At 42.8% G+C, this 23939-nt stretch overlaps 1 protein-coding gene across 2 annotated transcripts; it reads right to left on the bottom strand.

The window, feature by feature from the left end:
- Window positions 1–1419: 1419 nt before the first annotated feature.
- LOC110525268 (MAP kinase-activated protein kinase 5) lies at window positions 1420–23609 on the bottom strand. 2 transcript variants are annotated; one of them, XM_021605262.3, is made up of 14 exons: window positions 22336–23607; window positions 18955–19028; window positions 15637–15712; window positions 13957–14054; window positions 9588–9696; window positions 9228–9317; window positions 8949–9044; window positions 8791–8871; window positions 5747–5934; window positions 5444–5564; window positions 4818–4948; window positions 4274–4389; window positions 4039–4143; window positions 1420–3718 (listed from the first exon to the last, which is right to left on the bottom strand). In XM_021605262.3, exons 1-14 carry the CDS (start codon window positions 22369–22371, stop codon window positions 3624–3626), a joined length of 1416 nt encoding a protein of 471 aa, XP_021460937.1. In that variant the 5' UTR covers window positions 22372–23607; the 3' UTR covers window positions 1420–3623. The 2 variants fall into 2 exon arrangements, with proteins under 2 accessions (XP_021460937.1, XP_021460938.1); XM_021605263.3 differs by having other exon boundaries at window positions 3384–3718; window positions 4274–4386; window positions 22336–23609.
- Window positions 23610–23939: the final 330 nt, after the last annotated feature.

Here is a 23939-nt window from a genome sequence, read left to right as displayed (position 1 = left end):
TCTATGGACATAGATATTGGGACCACAGTGATGACTCCCCTCAATCTAGCATAATCACCAGGGACATGGCTTTTAATCTTCCCCTTAAGCTTTTCCATTTTCAGAATCTTTGCTTGCTGAGCCTGGCTTCCACAAAATATTAACAATCTGCCATTTCCAATGAACCAAGCTAATTTGACAGCATTAGCTAGTTGGATAGGGTGTAAACGAGGTCCTGTGGTCTCAAACACCATTACCACTTTCCACTCCAACACACACACACTAGACGCTCCATTGCTTTCTGTATCACGATCTCTCGTGTGTCTCTCCCCTACCGACCATTCCGGTCCTTGGCCCTCATTCTCCAGCTCCATACCATCAGAACTGACACCCAGATTGTTTTTTTTTCTCCATTTCATCTGCACCACTGAGGGGGGGGGGGGTAAAGTACCCAATTGTCATACTTGAGTAAATATACTTGAGTAAATGACTCAAGTCACCCAGTAAAATACTTAAGTATATTTTAGCAATTACATTTAATACGTAAGTGTCAAAAGTAAAAATCATTTCAAATTCCTTAAGCAAACCTGACGGCACCATTTTACTTAGGGATCGCCAGGGGCACACTTAAGGGGAAAAACCTCCTTAATAGAACTTAGAAACATTTGTCTTTTCTTTAAAAAAAAGAGGCTATAAACCACATCCATTTAAGACTGGAGTATTTCAAGTGTGTCTAATCATTCTGTTGTACATGCGGGTAGAGGTCAGTACGCTCACAGCATTATGTGGTGTGCACAGAGGGTGCCTACATTGAGAGAATCACCACAGGATTGATGGAAAACGTGATACGCGGTATACACTGCACGTAGTTGAACAAATAATAAACTGTTGACAAGGGGCAATTATTATTTACACAGCAAATTGTCCATTACAAAACAACCCAATGTTTGCCCATTCATCTCCATTAGGAATGGTAATATTAGCCGACAATGAGTTGAAAGAACACGAGCAGTGGAGGGCGATTAAATGGCAGCGTTGGTAATTAGTGTTGGGCATGCACCAAGGATTGACTAATTGTCTGTATTAGCATTCTACCTACTCCAGAGTCATTAACAATGTAGATGAGGGAGAAATGATCTGCCGCTCCCCTCATCTCCGTGAAGAGCGCCGCGCTAATGACAGACACTTGTCATGTGGATAGTTTCCTGCAGAGCGCTACCGCCAACACAGCAGGCTGTGTGGAAATCAAAACAGAATAATCAGAAATGGTTAGAAACACAGCCGTCGCAGAGAAAGACATGAACCTTGACAAATGTGGACTAACAATATTTTAAGTGGTTTGTTGAAAGGGTGTGATTAAAATTGGATGTGTTGCGTGGCTGATCTGAAATGATGAACGCATATGCGCATTATAGCAACACAGACCTGAATAACACACACTTATTACGGTTGCAAATAATTCCTTTAATACAAATAGTCAGCATGTTCATGACATTCCCAAGAGGACAGAGGACAAAAGGAAATTAAGAATACCAATTAAGGTACAAATCTTCCATGGAGTCAGCAGGTAGCCTAGCGGTCGAATCCCAGAGTCGACAAGGTGAAAAATCTGTTCTGCCCTTGAGCTAGGTAGTATATTACACCCCCCCCCCCCCCCCCCCCCAAAAAAAAAACAGCTCCCCGGGTGCCAAATGTGGCAGCCCCCCCACAAATTCAGAAGGGTTGGGTTAATAGCTGAAGTCATGTTTCGGGTTGGACCTTGTTCGCAATGAACTTCTTTTTTTTTACGTATGCATGTACATACGAGACAACCGAAGGAAATATGGAACAGAGAAAGAGGGAATAGCATAGGCAAGTTTTTATAGTGGCCAAAAGTAGGGCACTATAGGGACCCATTTGAGATGCAACCATAGGTGCTGCCTGGATCTTTTGCAGATATGGACTTAGGAACTACTTCAACAGTGTCTGACTAGGCATGCTCTCCAGCTACCTAATAGGAGATATTTAAGTTCTCACTTCCAGGTGACTGACTATATGCTCATGTACAAAACGCAAATGAAGGGAGAATTGTACCTTTTCTCCATCTCACTCTTAATATTTCTCTCAGGCAGCAGAGGATATAAAATCAGTCTAGACATCAGGGCCTGTATTCATAGTGTAGGAGGGCCAATCAGGGTCAGTTTAGCCTTTTAGATGATTTGGGCAGAGGAAACAGGCGCTTCCTGAATACGAGCCCTGATCTTGAGCGTTGAAGACACTTTGTATCATTGGGTATTTTCACACAAAGATGAGCAAGTGTTATTTGTGATTATGAATGCAGTGTTATCCTGAGTTAGGAGGCTATATGTTGCCATGAAACAGTTAACAGCCATGACACATTCATGTTGCAGATGTTTGGAGGACAACTTCAGCATTGATTCATGATAGGCCTCCAAACAAACAAAATTACATACACAGAAATGCTTGCAGTCATTGTTTTGACCAAATAAACATTTAGGGCAACAGTCTTACAATGGGAAAATGTGCATTTCCATTGCACCAACCCTTGCCCAATACACTTGAATGTGAGAGGAGCACATGCTATCTTGGACAAACGGAGTCGATGCAGTCAGCTCATCGATTTAGAAGAAAATCGAAACAATTAGGAAATAAACGTTATTCGCCTCATGTGCAAGCAAGGCTAAGACTTTATCCATGGAAGGTTCAAATGTATACATTTGAGAATGTTTAAATAGGAAAACATAAATACAACTATCAAATAGTCAAGTACTATATTAGAGAACCTGCATTGCCTCTTTTGATCAGTTTTGTTTGGTGTACTATGCTCTGTACTCATTACCACAGGAAGAAACGGGGAGGGTCCACGTTAGCCGTGAATAATACTTTACATACATAAATATACATATTATATAACATGTAAATGTATGCATATGAATGTAAATACAACATATGTACAAATTATGCACATGCCCTAAATGACTATTGCACTGTTGACTGTTGCTGATATCCAGTAGATTGAAGAGCACGTTTCGATATTTTCTCTGTCATTCGAGAGCAGAAATCCCCCCCCCCCCAAGTGAACCTCACACCGTCACCGAGGGCCCACTCCCTACCCCTCCCTGGAACACAAACCACCCACCCAGTGGGTGGAGAAAGAGCTTAGACCTAGTTCCTCAGGTCTGCTTTAGAGCCTCTATTGTTCAACTGACAGACTTAAACATTTGGCTTCATGGTCAAAAATAAGGATTTCTTTGTTAAATAAATACTATTTTTAGCATTGTTAAAAAGGTAAAGAAATAAGAATCAAATAAAAACAAGTGAGATTAAAACACATCACTGTGGACATCCTGGTCAAGCAGCTTGGAAAAATTCCCTCCCAGTGGGTACAGAAAAAAAACTAAGTATTTCTTTTTTGCAAAAACTAAAATATATAAGGATTGTATGTTATTTGCAGTTAATAAAAAAACAGTATAGTACAAACAAGTCCTCTTTTGAATATCTACAGCTGTACAATAGTCTTGCAAGTGAGTACATGAAAAGAAATGCTATTGGTTTTAGCATGTCAAGTCACATAAAAATGCTTCTACAGTCATTGGCTAAAAACTGTTCTAATAAAACGCTACAAAAAGGTAAGACAGCACTTGCTACTGACAGTCTTGCAAATGTGTCTTTACCTCTATGGCCTGCTTCACTATTTCAGCCAACTTCAAGCGATCCACTTTGTCAGTAAAGGCCCGTCCTACAAAGAAGACCAAATAATTAAACGTTGACCAAAACCAGATGATTTTTTTTTAAATCAAATTCATCCTACACCACCCAACATGTGAAAATGGAGGGTTTCTGTTTTGTAGAAAAAACAAAACTAAAAATTAAAATGTATGTTTCCAATGACATCATCCGGAGACAGCGAATTTAACCAACATTGAGCCAGCAAAGGTTACTAACTGATGAATTAGAATTTCCCATTCATTTGGGGACCCCCTCACAGAAATGAGTTGTATGTGCTAGCTGCCATTGCTCTGCAATGAATGCTGTATCCATGCAGTTTGTTATGCTTACCGTCCCAGCTGAGGCCCTGCAGCCCGTCTCGCAGCAGTTTGCAGTCCCGGTTGAAACGCCAAGCCTCATGCATCACCTCATTCAGCTTCTCATCCTCATTCTCCCCTGCCACACACAACCAAACACAGTTTCACCATGCTCACTGTGTGCATGCATGTATGTATGCCTGTTAAATGGAAGTTGTACATCTGTGTTGGTTGATGGGAAGTGTGTGTATGTTTGTTTGTGGACTGACCAGCCTGTGGGAGGATACACTGAGCGATGACGTCTCGTAGTTTCTCCAGGGCCACGTTGGAGTTCTCACCGCCGTTCTCTGGGTCATGGATGAAGAAGCCATCACTCGGCTTGCTGCTGTAGCACACCACAGTCAGGAGATCCAGACACCACCACCACACAGTCAGGAGATCCAGACACCACCACCACACAGTCAAGAGATCCAGACACCACCACCACACAGTCAAGAGATCCAGACACCACCACCACACAGTCAAGAGATCCAGACACCACCACCACACAGTCAAGAGATCCAGACACCACCACCACACAGTCAAGAGATCCAGACACCACCACCACACAGTCAAGAGATCCAGACACCACCACCACACAGTCAAGAGATCCAGACACCACCACCACACAGTCAGGAGATCCATATACCAGACACACATTTTGTTTAGCAGTGCTGTTCTCAGCAGAAAGTCCCTCTCCCCTATAGAGCTAAATTAGTGAGTCAGATCCTAACCAACTACTACATAGAGAGACAGGAATTTAACAAGACAGACCCTAGGAGCTTCCTTTTCCTCAGGATGGGGTTATTGACGGAGTGGAGAGGCTTGAGGCTGACGTTAAGGTCCTGTATCCTCATGTTAGCCAGCTGTTCAGCATGGGCCTGCTGGATCCCAGCTACCACCGCCTGGCAGAGGGAGGGAAGGAGGAAAAGACAGAAAGAGGAACGGTCACATGGCAAAATTTTACACCCTGATCATTGCTATTAAAGAGATACCTCAGGATTTTGGCAATGATCCTACTACTTCCCCCAGAGTCAGATGAACTTGTGGACACCACTTTTATGTCTGTGTCCGGTATGAACAAAGTCAGAGGTAGTTTCGCGAGTCAATGCTAATTAGTGTTAGCGCAATGACTCAAAGGTTATGGTATCTGCTAGCGCTAGTCAATAATTGCACTAGTTAGCAACTTCCGTCAAACAACACGCAGAGACAAAATAGAATCTGACTTTGAGGAAGTAGATAAAGGGCCTCAATGCTAAAATCCTAAAAGTATTCCATTAAGACAGCAAAGGCGTTGTCTGCAGAGTCCTGTAGTAAGTATTACTGGGTCTATCTAAAGCGCTTTGAGACTAACGGGAAAGACAGCGTTACAGAAACGCTGTCCATCCCTCAAGACCCACCTTGTCCATCATCATCTGGGCGGAAGGAAGCACGTTGTCTAGAGCCTCTGTGCAGTTCAGCCAGGGGTGTTCCAAAACCCCCTCGATGGTCAGCCTCTCCTCAGGCTTCACCTTCAGCAGCCTACAGAGGGAGGAAGTAATGCTAGTGAAACAGATTCTTCAAACCCTCCTCACTCAATCCAAAGAACACAGAATGAGTAAAGCCCCGGTTTGGCAGTCCACATTGTTTGTCAGGCGAAACCATCACTCGTGAACCATGCCATCTTGTTAGCACACACAGTAAAGCCTGCTGTGGGGACGTACTTGCGAACAATGTCCTTGGCCATCTCAGAGATCTGGCTCCACTCGTCCTCGGGGAAGTCGAAGCTGGCCGTCATGATCTTCTTGCGCATGTCCTTGGGGATGGTGCGGCTGTGGTGCTTGGAGTAGAAGGGAGGGTAGCCGCACAGCATCACATAGATGATCACCCCAATGGACCACAGGTCACAGCTCTGCACGCACAGCAGGGGACAGTGAACGAGCCAAGTCATAGGGATGGAGGGAGAGCGAGAAAGGAGAAGAGTTAGCGTGACAACCCTACAAACACTGATGTCCTTAGTGGAAATATGTTGCATAATGTGGAAATATGCTGTCATTGGTGGAATAATATCTCGTTGTGGCTGAGGTAGTGCATCACCTTGTTATACAGTGCATTCGGAAAGTATTCAGACCCGCTCCCTTAATCCACAGTTAAGTGACAGCCTTATTCTAAAATGTATTCAATATTTGTTTTCCCTCAATCCACACAACCCCATAATGACAAAGCAAAAAACAGGTTTATAGAAATCTTCACAAATGTATAAAAAAAAAAAGGGAATATCTTATCTGCATAAGTATTCAGACTCTCTGCTATGGGACTCAAAATTGAGCTCAGGTACATCCTGTTTCCATTGATCACCCTTGATATGTTTCTACAACTTGATGGGAGTCCACCTGTGGTAAAATCAATTGATTGGACATGAATTGGAATGGCACACACCTGTCTATACAAGGTCCCACAGTTGACAGTGCATGTCAGAGCAAAAACCAAGCAATGAGGTTGAAGGAATTGTCCGAAGAGCTCCAAGACAGGACTGTGTCGATGCACAGATCTGGGGAAGGGTACCAAAACATTTCTGCAACATTGAAGGTCCCCAAGGACACAGTGGACTCCATTATTCCTAAATGTAAGTTTGGAACCACCAAGACTCTTCCTAGAGCTGGCCGCCCAGCCAAACTGAGCAATCGAGTAAGGGCCTTAGTCAGGGAGGTGGCCAAGAACCCAATGGTCACTGAGTGCCTCTGCAGAGATTGGAGAACCTCCCAGAAGGTCAACCATCTCTGCAGCACTCCACCAATCAGGCCTTTATGGTAGAGTGGCCAGACAGAAGCCACTCCTCAGTAAAAAGCACATGACAGCACACTTGGACTTATCCAAAAGACACCGAAAGGACTCCCAGACCATGATAAACAAGATTCTCAGGTCTGATGAAACCAAGATTGAACTCTTTGGCCTGAATGCCAAGCGTCACATCTGGAAGAAACCTGGCACCATCCCTACGGTGAAGCATGGTGGCACCATCCCTACGGTGAAGCATGGTGGCACCATCCCTACGGTGAAGCATGGTGGCACCATCCCTACGGTGAAGCATGGGGGCACCATCCCTACGGTGAAGCAAAACAAGGGCTGATTAAGGTTTTACTACTAACCTACAAAGCATTACATGGGCTTGCTCCTACCTCTCTCCCCCATTTGGTTCTTCCGTACATACCTACCCTACGGTCACAAGATGCAGGGCTCATTATCCCTAGAGTTTCTAAGCAAACAGCTGCAGATAGGGCTTTCTCCTATAGAGCTCAATTTTTATGGAATGGTCTGCCTATCCAGGTGAGAGATGCACTCGGTCTTGACCTTTAAGTCCTTATTGAAGACTCATCTCTTCAGTAGGTCCTATGATTGAATGTAGTCTGGCCCAGGGGTGTGAAGGTGAACAAAGGCAATAAACCACCCTTGTCTCTGCCTGGCCAGTTCCTCTCTGACTCTAACCCTATCACAGGAGCTGAGTCACTGGCGCTCTTCCATCCCCACCCTAGGTGGGGTGCGTCACTTGAGTGGGTTGAGTCACTGACGTGATCTTCCTCAGGTTCGTGCCGTGGGGGAGATCTTTGTGGGCTATACTCGGCCTTGTCTCAGAGTAGTAAGTTGGTGGTTGAAGATATCCCTCTAGTGGTGTGGGGGCTGTGCTTTGGCAAAGTGGGTGGGGTTATATCCAGCCTGGTTGGCCCTGTCCGGGGGTATCTTCGGACGACAACGACAGTGTCTCCCGACCCCTCCTGTCTCAGCCTCCAGTATTTATGCTGCAATAGTTTGTGTCAGGGGGCTAGGGTCAGTCAGTCTGTTATATCTGGAGTATTTCTCCTGTCTTATCCGGTGTCCTATGTGAATTTTAAGTATGCCCCCTCATAATTCTTTCTTTCTCTCTGAGGACCTGAGCCCTAGGACCATGCCTCAGGACAACCTGGCCTAATGACTACTTGCTGTCCCCAGTCCACCTGGTCATACTGCTGCTACAGTTTCAACTGTTCTGCCTGCGGCTATGGAACCCTGACCTGTTCACCGGACGTGCTACCTTGTCCCGGACCTGCTGTTTGCAACTTGCTCTCTACCACACTTGCTGTCTAACACTGAATGATCGGCTATGAAAAGCCAACTGACATTTACTCCTGAGGTGCAATCCTGTTGCACACTCTACAAAAAACTGTGATTATTATTATTTCACCCTGCTAGTCATCTATGAACATCTTGGTCATGCACTGTTATGATCCCCACCCGGCACAGCCAAAGAGGACTGGCCACCCCTCAGTTTGGTTTCATCCTAGGTTCTGGCCTTTCTAGGGAGTTTTTCCTAGCCACCGTGCTTCTACATCTGCGTTGCTTGCTGTTTGGGGTTTTAGGCTGGGTTTCTGTACAGCACTTTGAGACATCAGCTGATGTAAGAAGGGCTTTATAAATACATTTGATTGTTTTTCAGCGGCAGGGACTGGGAGACTAGTCAGTATTGAGGGATAGATGAACGGAGCTAAGTAGAGAGAGATGCATGACATCCTTCCAACAGAACAACGACCCTAAGCACACAGCCAAGACAATGCAGGAGTGGCTTCGGAACAAATCTCTGAATGTCCTCGAGTGGCCCAGCCAGAGCCCGGACTTGGACCTGATCTAACATCTCTAAAGAGACCTGAAAATAGCTGTGAAGCAATGCTCCCCATCCAACCTGACAGCGCTTGAGAAGAATGGGCAAAGTGTAGGGGGAGGGGTAGTGGCTCACCTTGTTATAAGTGTAGGGGGTGGGTGAGGTAGGTATTATTCCAGACTTTTCCTTCTGGTGTCGCCGTTGAGCCTCAAGTACCTAGAGTGAGGAGAAGACTGATTGAACCATTTCACACTCCCCCAACTTGGTGTCAAATCTGACGAGAGCACCCTTACCTGAGGTGCAACGTAGTAAGGCGTGAACTGTGGGGTCATCAAGTCGCCCTGGTCGATTTTGGCAAATCCAAAATCACACAACTTCACTGGTGCATCCTTGAACAGGAAAGGGAGAACGACAGACCAGAAAGAGGGATGAGCATATGAGCATTTTCAAATAGGATGTGTAAATGTTTAAGGGATTCTCCTCTTGCAACATGCTTGTTTCAGCCTATTACTAGACACCTGTATTAAGAGCAGTGTGTGTGCGCGCTTCAGTCAGCCCATCTATTTCCTCACCAGGGAGTTATCCTTGAAGAGCAGGTTCTCTGGTTTCAGGTCTCGGTGTGCAATATTCAGTGAGTGACAGTGTTCCAGCGCCTGGCCAATCTGACGGAGGATAAAGGACAACACAGAGAGAGAGGCTCAACTACACCAGGAAGTCATGTAATTAATGTATGTGTCCATTAGGAAGCCTGGGAGTAGGAGCAGCAATGCAGAGGAAAATGCTCTGTTTGAATACATAAATCTACTACGTGTCGCAAATGGCACCCTATTCCCTATGGGGTGCACCTTCAGGGCTCTGGTTGAAACAAGTTCACTATGTACCGTATGGAATATGGGACCCATGTGTTTTCACTAGACAGACAGAAGGCGTACCTGTTTCGTGACCTGGCTGGCCATCTTCTCTGTGAAGTGTTTGTGCTGACTGATCCTGTGGAACAGCTCACCTCCCTCCATCATCTCCATGACGATCAGTAACCTCTCTCTGATACAGAGGGAAAGACCAAAAGAGATGTAGACAAGGAATGAATGAGAGAGTTGTTATCTACTCAAATCTGGGGAAAAGCTTGAATTTGGTTGTTCCATTAGTTAGTAGTATTTTATTAGGATCCTTATCCTGGGGCCACACAAGAAATAAAGACAAAAAACATAATACAATTTGTTTTCTGTTAAAATAACATTGCATTTGGTCAAACACCATTTCTTTCAAAAGTTGGCTAAGTACCGGCAGCAGGCGGATTCGTTGGATGTTTGAACCATTTAAGGGTGCTTTACTACTCTTGGGCAGCGGAATGAGTTTTGGCTCACTCCAGGGCACACTGTCGTCTAGGCTTAAATTGAAGATCTAGCAAACAGGAGTGGCAATGTATTCCGCTACCAACCAATTTACCATCCAGGTTAACAGTACCAGGTGACTTGTGCTTATTTATAGATAGAAAAAAATATTCACCTCTTCCACACCAACTTTACAGAACTCTAAACCAGTGCTAGTCTTTCATTATTTGGTCTAATATGCATGAATACGAAGGCTCAGTGTTTGCATGTCATGCCTATTTTTTGCAAATCTTGGTCAACAAAATGTATTAAAATGGTTGGCATTATCAAAGGGTTTTGTCATGAACAAGCCATCTGCCTCAATGAAGGCCTAGAATTTCATTTAAGGTACTCCAGAGATTACTTATTTACTGTATGTTTGGCAATTTGTGTTGTCAGACTTATTTCTGGCCCTTCTTTGGACACTGTTAACTAACCTCCAGACGAGCTTCAATGCCATACAACTCTCCTTCCGTGGCCTCCAACTGCTCTTAAACGCAAGTAAAACTAAATGCATGCTTTTCAATCGATCGCTGCCCGCACCTGCTCACCCATCCAGCATCACTACTCTGGATGGCTCTGACACGTGGACAACTACCTGTGTGTCTTGTTAGACTGTAAACTCTCCTTCCAGACTCACATTAAGCATCTCCAATCCAAAATTAAATCTAGAAATCGGCTTCCTATATCGCAACAAAGCATCCTTCACTCATGCTGCCAAACATACCCTCGTAAAACTGACCATCCTACCGATCCTCGACTTCGGTGATGTCATCTATAAAATAGCCTCCAACACTCTACTCAACAAACTGGATGCAGTCTATCACAGTGCCATCCGTTTTGTCACACTACTCACCATTGCGACCTGTACGCTCTCGTTGATCGGCCCTCGCTTCATACTCGTCGCCAAATCCACTGGCTACAGGTTATCTACAAGTCTCTGCTAGGTAAAGCCCTGCCTTATCTCAGCTCACTGGTCACCAGAGCAGCACCCACTCGTAGCACGCGCTCCAGCAGGTATAGCTCACTGGTCACCCCCAAAGCCAATTCCTCCTTTGGTCATCTTTCCTTCCAGTTCTCTGCTGCCCATGACTGGAACGAACTGCAAAAATAACTGAAGCTGGAGACTCATTTCTCCCTCACTAACTTTAAGCACCAGCTGTCAGAGCAGTTTACAGATCCCTGCACCTGCACTTAGCCCATCTGTAAACAGCCCATCAAACAGCCCATCTATCTACCTACCTCATCCCCATACTGGTATTTATTTATTTTGCTCCTTTGCACCCCAGTATCTACCTGCACATTCATCTTCTGCCGATCTACCATTCCAGTGTTTAATTGCTATATTGTAATTACTTTGCCCCCCTGGCCTATTTATTTCCTTAACTTACCTAATTTGCACTCACTGTATATACACTTTTTGTTTTCTTTTGTTCTACTGTATGTTTTGTTTATTCCATGTGTAACTCTGTGTTGTTGTATGTGTAGAATTGCTACGCTTTATCTTGGCCAGGTCGCAGTTGCAAATGAGAACTTGTTCTCAACTAGCCTACCTGGTTAAATAAAGGTGAAATAAAAATTTAAAAATAATCTCTCAGCCTAACAGGATTAGAGCCCCACGGTGGAGGTGTCATAATACCCATAAAACCTAGCGGTCAAGCAGGGAAATGGTTTCAATCGATTTTAGAAACACTGCAAATAAGGGCTGTGTTTCGTGTAGGCTTACCCCGGAGTGACGTTTTGAAAACCGTGTAAAAATGTATCAATATAGTCCACTCCATTTACGCTGATTCGAAATTACTAGTTACCGTCAAAGTAGACATGGAAAACTACAAATCCCTGCAAGCTCCTACACGGCATCTCTAGCTGACACCTTTGCTAACAGGTTTTGTGTAAATGTAAAACTTGCGCAAGACCGTTCACAGAATTGTCAATTTAAAAAATACATTGCCAATTTATTCATTACTACACTTACCTAACATTAGATCGTAAATCCAGAGATTCTTACCTTTGCATCGTCTCGTCCAGATCAACATTTGTAATTCTTTATGATAGACACATCAGCAATTCAATTTTTGAAAGTCATAGAATGCCACCTTTCCAATAAGTCAGTTCATCAAATGTCTGCCCTGCTAGAACTGCCCCAGTCAACTATAAGTGCTGCTATTGTGAAGTGGAAACGTTTTGGAGCAACAACTGCTCAGCCACGAAGTGTGAGGCCACACAAGCTCACATATCGGAACCGCCAAGTGCAGAATCGCGCACAAAAAAAAAAAAAAAAAAGAAGAGTCTGTTCTCGGTTGCAACACTCACTACAGAGTTCCAAACTGCCTCTGGAAGCAATGTCAGCACAATAAAGGTTAGTGGAGCTTCATGAAATGGGTTTCCATGGTCGAGCAGCCGCACACAAGCCTAAGATCACCATGAGCAATGCCAAGTGCCAGCTGCAGTGGTGATACTCCCCACCACTGGAGCAGTGGAAAACCATCCTCTGGAGTGATGAATCACACTTCACCATCTGGCAGTCCAACTGACTAATCTGGATTTGGTAGATGCCAGGAGTACGCTACCTGCCCCAATGCATAGTGCCAACTGTATAGTTTGGTAGAGGAGGAATAATGGGACTGATTTCATGGTTCAGGTTCTTTAATTCCAGTGAAGGGAAATCTGAATGCTACAGCATACAATTATATTCTAGATGATTCTGTGCTTCCAAATGTGTGGCAACAATTTGGGGAAGGCCCTTTCCTGTTTCTGCATGACAATGCCACAGTGCACAAAGCGAGGTCCATACAAAAATGTTTTGTCAAGATCGGTGTGGAAGAATTTGACTGGGCTGCACAGAGCACTGACCTCAACCCCATCAAACACCTATGGGGTGAATTGGAATGTCAACTGCGAGCCGAGCTTAAATCGCCCAACATCAGTGCCTGACCTAAATAATACTTGTGGTTTAATAGAACCAAGTCCCCACAGAAATGTCCCAACATCTAGTGGAAAGCCTTCCCAGAAGAGTAAAGGCTGTTATATCAGCAAAGCGGTGACCAACTCCATATTAACACACATCATTTTACAATAATATGTTTGACGAGCAGCGCCTGGCCAATCTGACGGAGGAGAAAGGACAACACAGAGAGAGAGGCTCAACTACACCAGGAAGTCATGTAATTAATGTATGTGTCCATTAGGAAGCCTGGGAGTAGGAGCAGCAATGCAGAGGAAAATGCTCTGTTTGAATGCATAAATCTACTACGTGTCGGAAATGGCACCCTATTCCCTATGGGGTGCACCTTCAGGGCTTTGGTTGAAACAAGTTCACTATGTACCGTATGGAATATGGGACCCTATTCCCTACGTGGTGCACTACTACTACTGACAATACCCTCGGAGCTAACAGTTATAGGAACACATTACATGACTGTCAGAACTAAAAACATATCCATTCAGTGACAGAGTCTGGTAGACTTTTTTTTAAACGATGTCTCAGTAATGATCTAAATCATTGCACTGGTTAGAGAAATCAGAATTATAATAAGAAACATTTGAAATCAAGCTTCTGACATTCACATGAATCATTCCAAGGACACAGCTGCGGGATATCAGATCAGATGAAGTCTCTAACACAGAAATGCTATGATCAGTAGCTAACCCTCTATATGAAATGGCCTTGGGGTTGGCTTGAAGAAATGGTATACATACAGTACAAGATAGCTTAGAACTGTGCCATTTGATCTATGCCTCGAACGAGGATTAATACAAGACTCAATAAGGGTTAACTGTTGTGGGCAAGAACTGATATCCCATCACTTTAGTAAAAGTACACAAGGTGCAAAGCATTAATACTGTATGTAGCAATATGACAGTGGCATTCACAGGGTTTTAGGTGATGACGTGTTGTATGTGCTGGTACAGTTGACTTGCTCCTCCTCACCTTGGAGTGGATTCGTGAGGAAACTGCACACTGTTGGCATACACCTCCATAATCTGCACGATGTTGGGGTGTGTGGCACACATCATGTGAAGCCGCACCTGAATCATCAGACAGAACAAAGAGTTAAAACACGCCTGGTGACACTGACCATGTCTGGCTAGGCAGAGGCAGACAGTCTTTCACGATTGATACACACAAACAGAGCAGATAACCATCGGCAAAACAGACTTATTTAGGCCAAGTAGCCCTTCAGAGCTGACAAGTGCACGTTGCACTGATGGGATGCTCTACTGCTGTGATGGGGGCAGCTCGTTTAAACTGCACCTCACACAGCTGGACAACTGCAGGTAGCCGAGGTGCAGTGTTGGGGATGCTACTCTGAAAATATAGTTTACCAAGCTTCCAATTACTTCACACTGGAAGAAGCTACACTAAAGCTACCCTTAGGAAACATATTTTACTTAACTAAAGTTGCTTTGAAAAAGTAGTTTCCTACATCCAAACAACTTAGTGAAAAATTACCATATCCGATTTTAGTTAGGTCAGACGACAAATTGCAAGAACAGCTCACTCTGGAGTCACTGTTTCAAGTAGGGATGGGTGGTATCCAGATTTTCATACCGTCTCTGTACCATATATAGTATACGGTATTATTGAATGTGCACACAAGTGGCGCATGTATTTTTTTAAACAATATGACATTTTTTGGAGGGGGAAGACAACGCACAAAATTATTTTGGCAACAGGGATCTTGATCCAGGAGAGAACTGAATGTCTCTACTGTAACCAAGAATCTTAACATCTAGCCAATTGGCTAACAAGTTAGAAAACTAAACGCATAGCTGGAGCCCTGAGCTGAATATAATTTGACACATCTTAGATTTTACAGCTATACTTAATTTATAGTTCTAAGCCTGGGTGAAGTAGTCTTGCCTACTTCACCCATATTGTATTTTAGCAAAAAAAAAATGTAGTACGTAGTTCCAGTAGTTGGCTACAACACTACAAAAACAGTTATTAACTACTGAAACCACTAACACGTTTTGAAATGAGTTCAACTACCACCAAACTACAGCAGAAATGTATTAAATGACTAGCTGAAAGACGTAGTTCACTACTCTGGCGAGGTTCTTTATCTAATAGTAAGTAGTGGGCTGGTGATGACATTTAGTGGCTGAGTGACTATAGGGAGCAGAATGTTCCGTTTTTTCTTTTCAAAACTAGTTGAATGGCTATTTTTACCATGTTGGCACCTGCAACTTAACACAGGTGAGAAATTACACAGTAAACAAGAATTTAAATAACTTAGTCAAGGCCATCATTTACTTCGAAGTGAAAAATAGTAATTTTTGTTTAAAAAAAAACAAAAGTTGGTCTGGAACAGTTTTTAAAAAAAAATCTATTATTTAAGAAACAGTGTTTCATGCAAGGGTGCCAATATATTGGACTGCTTCTTATGTCCCAAATGAAACCCTATATAGCGCACTATATTTGAGCAGAGCACTATGGGCCCTGGTCGAAATTAGTGCACTTTATAGGGAATAGGATGCCATTTGGGACTTAGACCAACACAGCAGACGCAACACTGACGAAACAGACGACGCATAACAGTGGACATGACACACAGACAAGGACAACGCGAACAAAAGACAATCATAAAACCAAAACAATGGTTCAAACCTCATTTCTGGCCTTGGGACGATCAATGAGGATCTTCAAGGCCAGTCGTTCCTGAGTCGACTTCTTAACACAAACTCTATTGAGGAAGAGAAATGTAATTAACAAATCAGACAATATAACAACAGTGAGACAGCTTTTCATGGAGCCAATTTGGGCTGCACAAGTTAGCTCATTTTAATATCGCAAGAGGCAGTAAAAAAAATTGCAACATTGAAAATGTAAGAATGGTCCCCTGAGAAATCCAACCAACACGTTGGTTCCTACCATTAGTTGTCATGCCAAACACCACCAATCATGAATTGGAATACACATTTAATTTCCATGATCCCAACAGTTCACCAAAGTGTTTGATCTAAATAAAAACTGCAAAAAGCAATCAAATGTATTTAATTTTTTAATGCACGATTACATAATTTGCCCATATTGTGCAGCCCTAGAGCTAATTCGTGAAGGGGAATAAAACAAGTAAAAAAAATATATATATTTTAATTTAGAGAGGATATTTTTGAAAACATATTGTTTCAGTTTGACCATATCGTATTAAAATCCAGCATTTCTCCTCCATAGCTTGTTCTCCAGCAGGGAGCCATTTTGTTTCCATGACCAATCAAAACTGAATTTCCTCATTGCTCTCCCTTGTCCCTCTGCAGCAGCAATATGTTCAGAACAACAAATCACAAAAATCAGTGTCAAAATACAATACAAAGAACCGTAAGAACAGCAATGCATATCGTATTGGCACCAAACTACCGTGATAATACCATATCGTGAGGTCCCTGGCAATTCCCAGCCCTAATGGTGGTCCATGCCGTTATTAGGTTAAATAAGAGTAGGCTTAATACCAGTACCAGCCTCTCACTGAGGACAAACATTCTATCCAAACCATAACCTCTGCTCCTAAACTCAGATTACACTAAGAATAAAACATAGCAGAATGTTCCTCCAGGATAGGCTTTGACCAAAGTTCAACAGGGGGAGTGAAATTCCTGATGCATCAGAAAGAGTATGAGAGGAGGAGAACAGGGTAACGGGAACAAGAAATGGGAAGGAGAGAGACTAGTCATACCTACAGTATCTAGCTATAGATGGCTTATATAGAAAGCAATGGGTCTCCATTCTGAATCAATTACTAAGGTTTTGCGGCACGCAAGAGCTTGTGTTCATTGTGTGTCAGTAGACCATGACGAACGGTGAGCCGTTGAGGACTTAAGGCTCAGACATACCAATAGCGTTTGCTGGCAGAGAGTAATTAACACCTCTGAAAGTAATTTGCGAACAGAGTGCACACCGATTTTACATGTAGAATCACAAGAAAATTGTGGGAAATCATATGTCTACAGTAGGTGGTCCCTAAAACACAGCGCACTGAATTATCAGCAGACAAATACTAGATCCACATTAGGTGCGCTGTGTGTGGGCCTTAAGACCATGACAAAAGGTGACCTACCCAGGAATTAGTTATAAACAGTAACCCTAACCCAGTACTTTGAAATCTGTTGGAGTCTGAGTCACATACCAGCTGTTCCAAAGATAAGGCCCATCATATCAAGCAAGGCCTAGGTAACAATTGACTCGCTCAGGAAGAACGGAGGGGTGTACTATGAAACTGGAGGAAGAAGAATTAGCGAGCTAACGTCGGTCAATTCCACGTTCAACTCAAGATAAGTCGACACGAAGGTGCCTCAGCTTTTAGCCAGGTACATTTCTATGGCAACGCCACCAGCTCTAACCTACTCTGGGGCAGGCTAGCTCCACTTTATCCTGAATGAAGTTTGAGCAGTGAGTTGAGGACCAATCAAAGTATATTCCCCTCACTCTTCAGACCATTTCTTAGGAAGATGACTGGTTAAATGTTTTATTAAATCAAAATGTTAAAAATAGAAAAATACACTACCATTCAAAAGTGTGGGGTCACTTAGAAATAAAAACAGGCCTTCTTTAGACTAGTTGAGTATCAGCATTTGTGGGTTCGATTACAGGCTCAAAATGGCAAGAAGCAAAGAACTTTCTTCTGAAACTCATCAGTCTATCCTTATTCTGAGAAATGAAGGCTTATTCCATGCAAGAAATATCTAAGAAACTGAAGATCTCGTACAAAGCTGTGTACTACTCCTTTCACAGAACAGCGCAAACTGGCTCTGACCAGAATAGAAATGAATGGGAGGCCCCGGTGCACAACTGAGCAAGAGGACAAGTACATTAGAGTGAAACAGACACCTCAAGTTCAATAGTCATTTACAACATTAACAATGTCACTGTATTGCTGATCAATTTGATGTTATTTTAAATGGAGAAAAAAAAAAGACATTTCTAAGTGATCAGTAGTATATATCGCTAGTACATGCACCAAATCTCCAGTATTTTTCCTTCATTGCTTGTTCTCCATATTCTTTTTAAAGAGCGAGCCAATTCGTTTTCAGCACTTTTATTTCCATGACTGATCAAAACGTCTCATTTCTCTCATCCATCTGCAGCAGAACTACAGTATGGTGGAGTAATAACTTTGGAACATCAAATTGCAATGCATTTTGAATCATGAGAATCACAATAAGTATGGCGCTATCGTGACATTCCCAGCCCCACTACACATTAAGTAATGACAGGATGCACTTGAAACATCACACATGGTAAAACTTTACTTTTATGTCTTAATATGATTATTTTAGCCATAGGAGTAGGGAAAGGGGGCCTGTGCATTTGTTACGGATACAGGTATCATGTGGGTGTGTGTATGTATGCTGTGTTCTTTTCTCTCCTCACAGGTGAAAATCATCACTCCCCAATCAATCATCAGACACACCTCCTCCTGTTTCCTACCCAATCACAGTTCCTTTCCCTTGGTTTAAAAACCCTGAACAGATCTAGCTGGCATCATAGTATACCCCTCTGAAGCGAGTAGCCTGGCCAAAGATGAATCAGGAAAATGGAAGAGCCTTTGAGGTGAAGGCAATTCAACGCATGTCCAATTCCCTAAACATGAGAATGTTGGAGGAACTTCCCTCCACAGCTGACGAGGTGTATCCCAAACACATTGACACTAACGCCCCGTCCAGAGATGACACATTACCACACCGACCGGGTCAATGGGGTGAGAGGGTAGGGCAGGCGCCACTGTAAACACACTGAGTAATACTACCTTTAACAAGTGTAGGTGACACCACCATCTCCAATAAAGCACGGGACTCTTCTGGAGGACAACTGTTGAACCTCATCTGGGTTTATGCAACCATATTTATGCATCTCCTACATTGCACAAATGAGTTGGCTATGGCAAAGGGAACCCTTCAATAGGACCAACTGTGAGAGAACAACACTCACCTAACAGGTCCACTGATCCCAGCCCCGAGCTTCTGTGTCCAGTTGATGTTGTACTCCTCCAAGATGGAGGTTTCCTAAGAGGGGGAAAAATCAAAAATGCATCTGAGTCAATTACATGTACCTTTAAACAATAAATAGCTACAAGTATAAATGTATTTTTTTTAAACTTTCAAGGCCCCCAATCAGTCAGTGTGCAGGGGTACAGGCTAGTTGAGGTAATCTGTACATGTAGGTGGGGGCAAAGTGACTATGCATCGGTAACAAACAGCGAGTAGTAGCAGTGGACAAAAGGGAGGGGGGGCGGGGTCAATGTAAATTGTCCGATGGCAATTTTTATGAATTACACAGAGGCTTGGGGGTAGAAGCTGTTGAGGAGCCTTTTGGTCCTAGACTTGGCGCTCCGGTACCGCTTGCCGTGCAATAGCAGAGAAAACAGTATGTAGCAAATAAAGTTTGATTTGATCAGTCCTGCATCTAGAAACATTTCACACAGAAAACATGTGAAAGCATCAGCATCCCTGTTCACAGTTAAAAGAGAGGAATTTGACAATATTGCTAGGTCAAGCTCCTGTTGTGTATACACTCATGGCCATAGTCGTAATGCATACCAATTACTCAGAGGCTTTTCTTGGACCAGAGATGACCCCTATCCAGTACCACTGGGCTCTGGTCCAACCATTTATATCCTATGACAAGCAAGGGTGTATTTGGCAAGTAGCTAGGAAGAGTTGTTTACAAAAAAGCCTAAACGCTTAAGGTAAACTCCATAAGTGTCACTTAAAACCTTTCCTTTTCCTGTTCAGTCTAGCGGGCCAATATAACCCTTGGGGCCCTTTGGCCCAGGCTGTGTTCCATTTCTCTGCGCTAGGCTATTCCAAACAGCCAGCACCTCTCGTTGTCACTAGTAAACAATTGTAGTATTTCTATACTCTTAAAATCTGATTTTTAACCAAACCTTGAATCACACTGCTAACCTTAAAGACTAAATGTTTGTTTTCAAGAATTTTTACAATAGCCAATTTTGATTTTGTGGCTGTTCAAATGGAAACCGACCCTCTCCCCCCTGGGCCTCCTCCCATCCTTAGCACATTCTGACCGGCCACTTGGAACACATTTTATGGTTGATATGGATGCCCACTGACACACTAAGAGTAGCCGCCAAGAGCAGGGGCGACTAGGCCAGGCATCTGAGGGGTTGTCTGGGGAAGATTATGGTTCCAGACAGACTGGCTGGATAACATTTAAGACAGACCTGGAGAGAGGGTTCACAAGGAGATATATATCCTTAATACATAGGAGTGTTTCCTGCTAAAAGCATCTACCCTACTCACTTGAGCTTGAGGGTGCTTGATCGCTACATCGGCTTCTGACCATGACACATTTCAGAGGTTGAATGTCACACTCATTCATCTATTCCAGAAAAAGGACCTCAAACTAAAAAGTGCAAAAGGTTGTTCTGATATGTAGCAAATGAAGAAAAAAAAAAAAAATGTTTTTTTAAAGATGGGTCATGCGATTGCATATTCATGGTGATGAGAGCTAGAGGGTTATTTAACAAATTATAAGTTTAAACAGAAACCTACATATAGTGCCACAGTATGAATCATAATTCCCATAAAACCTAGTGGTCAAACAGGGAAATGGTTCCAACACTTTTTCCACCATTCATTGTTCCCCACAGGGGATTTTAGAAACACAAAACACAGCCCAGTGTTTCTAAAATCCCCTATGGGAAAAACAATTGGTGGGAAAATAATTGAAACCATTTCCCTGTTTGACCACTAGGTTTTATGGGTATTATGACACCACCACTATGGGGCTCTATAAACAACACCCAGCAGAATTCAGACTTACTTGGGGCACTAAATTGTGTTGCAGAGAAAACAAAAACGAGGCTGGTTTCATGTAACTAATACACATGGAAAGTGAATTCTTTCTTCGCTCTTACAAGACATAAGATTACCGTTTTCCATTTTAAAATGAGGTGATATGTGACAGCATGTTACGCATTAGACATTGCTTCTAAAATACAGTGTTAAGGAAGCTACTCTGAAAATAGTTTACCATGCTGCCAATTACTTTACACTGGAAGAAGTTCAGTATCATTAAATTAATCCTTAAGAAAAAGGTAGTTTACTTAACTAAAGCTATTTTGTCTGTAGTGAACTACTTTTCAAACTACTTTGTGAAAAGTAGCATTTAAAATCTGAGAGGTCATACACTACAAACTGCAAGACAGGTCACTGTAGTCTGAAGTTAATGTAATTTCTCATATTAAAATAAACTATTTCAAGTGAGAATTAGTCAGGTCTGATGAAGGGAAAGTAAATTCTTGCCTACTTCACCTATATTTTTTTTTGTAGTAGTGTAGCTCCAGTAATTAGCTATACCACTAGCTACAGGGTGAAAAAGTAATTGACGATTGGAAATACAAAGATGTGAATTTAGTTAAACCGCTGCCAAACTGCAAAATGTTGTTTAATTACTATACTGAAGAAAAATATAAAAACAATTCCATTGATTTTATTTTTCATGAGGAAATCAGTCAATTTAAATAAATGTATTAGGCCCTAATCTATGGATTAAACGTATATCTTTATTCCCAGCCACGTCTGTTGGTCACAGATACCTTACAAAAATGGCCCTCAGGAGCTCTTCATGGTATTTTTGTGCATTCAAATTGCCATAGATAAAATGCATTTGTGTTCGTAGCTTATGTCTGCCCATACCATAACCCCACCATGGGACATCAGTAAATCACTCGATGCCATACACATGGTCTGCGGTTGTGAGGCTGTTTGGACATGCTGCCAAATTCTCGAAAACAACATGGGGTGGGGAGGTGGCTTATGGTAGAGAAATTCATAATTATCTGGCAACCGCTCTGGTGGACATTCCTGCAGTCAGCATACCAATTGCACGCTCCCTCAAGACATCTGTAGCATCATGATCATGCTGTTTAATGAGCTTCTTGATATGCCACACCTGTCAGGTGGATGGATTATCTTGGCAAAGGAGAAATGCTCACTAACAGGGACGTAAACACATGTGCACCAAATTTGAGAAATAATATTTTTGTGCATATGGAACATTTGAGATCTTTTATTTCTGCTCACGAAACCAACACTTGATAAGTTACCTTTTACATTTTTGTTCAGTGTAGTTTTAGTATACGTACTTAACTACTCCAACACCGCTAAAATACTACAGTAAACGTACAAAGAGGACCAAAATACTTACTCTAAAACCTAAGCAACTGACTTGCCTACGAAATACAATCGGACACTTCAGTCAAGTGACACTTATTTCAATGCATTATAAAAAACATTAGCAGCACATCCAGCATGCAAACAGTTGCTCCATCTTCAAATCCCCCCTTACCTTGATGAATATGTCTGCGTTGTTATCCTCCGACATGATGTTCCACTGTGATAGAAGAGTCCTAACTTTTGTTTTGAAGTTCTTTCACAGTTTACAATCAAAACAAAAGGGTGTTGACCTTTAACAGCGATTGTTAATGTTAAATAGCTAACGTTTCCCCTACCGGGTACAAGCTACTGTTGACAGGCCATGGATGACGCTTGATATTCGGCCAAAAAGCCAGTTGAATGCGTTTACTTCGGTAACCCGACTTGAAGACATCCAGCCGGGGCGAGATGCCTCATTCCAGCATTGCCTCCAAGTTTTTCAGATAGTCCTGACTTGGCTGTGGCGACCATGTAGAGCGACAAAGTCCCAATGGGTTGTCTGAAAAGTCGTAAGGTGGAAGGGCTCCAATAGGCAAACTCACCGCTTTTGGTAGGGCGCTGAGTGGGGGACAAAGAGTGGTGTATTTATAGCCATTGAGTGATATGATTGAGCACCTGGCTGGCTAGCTAGCTAGATAGCTACAGGACACGCGTCAAGCACCGGTCAAATGAGCGGCTACTCGCTAATGTGGCTCTTCTGCACGGGTTTCGTTGTGTTGTAAAAGCCTGCAAACTTGCTAACAGTCAAAACAAGCTTTGTTGAGAGACCGGGGGTTTCGGGTGAAAATAAAGCGGCGGCGGGGGTTGGGGGGGGGAAACGGTACACCGAGTACCAAAACTCGTCGACGCTTGTTTAGTTAGCAAATTAATGAGATAAAAGAGCCTGGCTTGTTAGCAACCTAACCATAATTTAAAAAGTAAATAGCCCCCCAGATTAGATATCGTTAAACACAATACGTGATAAAGAATACTATTTTTAGCTGACCAGTAAGTGACTTAAATACACCAAGTGGCTAACTAAACAAGAACGGTGTATAACGAAAGCCTGATGAAAATGATATACATTTTAAGACATTACAATTCCAGATATTTCGGGAACTACACCACTACAACATTCAATAGGAAAGTCAAGTAAATTGGTTGCATTGAGTCCGGTTCACTTGTAATCCATTTCCCGAAAATATTATGAAATCAGGCAGGAAAAAGCCTGGCATTTATTGGGCCTTGGGGTCCTTCTTGTTCAATGCGGGCAAATAGCAGAGAGGAAGAGGCCAAGCGAGAGGTTTTACTCCTCCCCAAATCTGTCCGAGAAAAAAAGCCAAAGAAGTGAGATATTTTTGAATGTCAACAAAAATATATATTGCTAATTTGCTACGTGAGGCTTTATTGATCGAATAGAAGTTTCATGGTGGTTAAGTTGTTACGACTGCACTGATAAAAGTGGATGCACGTGGCATTTCGGGAACTTTGAAAAACAACCAAGTTGTGCCTGTTTTCATAGAGATAAATAGAGGACTCATCACGGATAACTCTTGTTAGCCTGGACATTGCCATTAACTGATTCCACCACTTTAAAATACTAAATTGGGTGTGGATTTCTATGGGTTGGGAGCAATCAGCCAATGAAGAAGAAAATTGACTGCTATAAAACTGAGATAGCATCAATGGGGCTGCCCATTCTGACACAGACACTATAATGACACAGATAAAGTTTAGTCCTCTATCTCTATGTCAGGT

This window comes from Oncorhynchus mykiss, chromosome 6 (genome assembly GCF_057628025.1).
Source record: "Oncorhynchus mykiss isolate SJ-2025 chromosome 6, ASM5762802v1, whole genome shotgun sequence".
Lineage (NCBI taxonomy): Eukaryota > Metazoa > Chordata > Actinopteri > Salmoniformes > Salmonidae > Oncorhynchus > Oncorhynchus mykiss.
This window is presented reverse-complemented; position numbering and strand designations above follow the sequence as displayed.

Excerpts from the sequence above, each read along its gene's own strand:
- LOC110525268 (XM_021605262.3), bottom strand. The coding sequence starts at position 22,371 with ATGTCGGAGGATAACAACGCAGACATATTCATCAAG. Across the intron at positions 14,055-15,636 it reads GTCCCAAGGCCAGAAATGAG|GTGCGGCTTCACATGATGTG; the intron begins GTTTGAACCATT and ends CTGATGATTCAG. Across the intron at positions 9,318-9,587 it reads CCAGCCAGGTCACGAAACAG|ATTGGCCAGGCGCTGGAACA; the intron begins GTACGCCTTCTG and ends ATCCTCCGTCAG.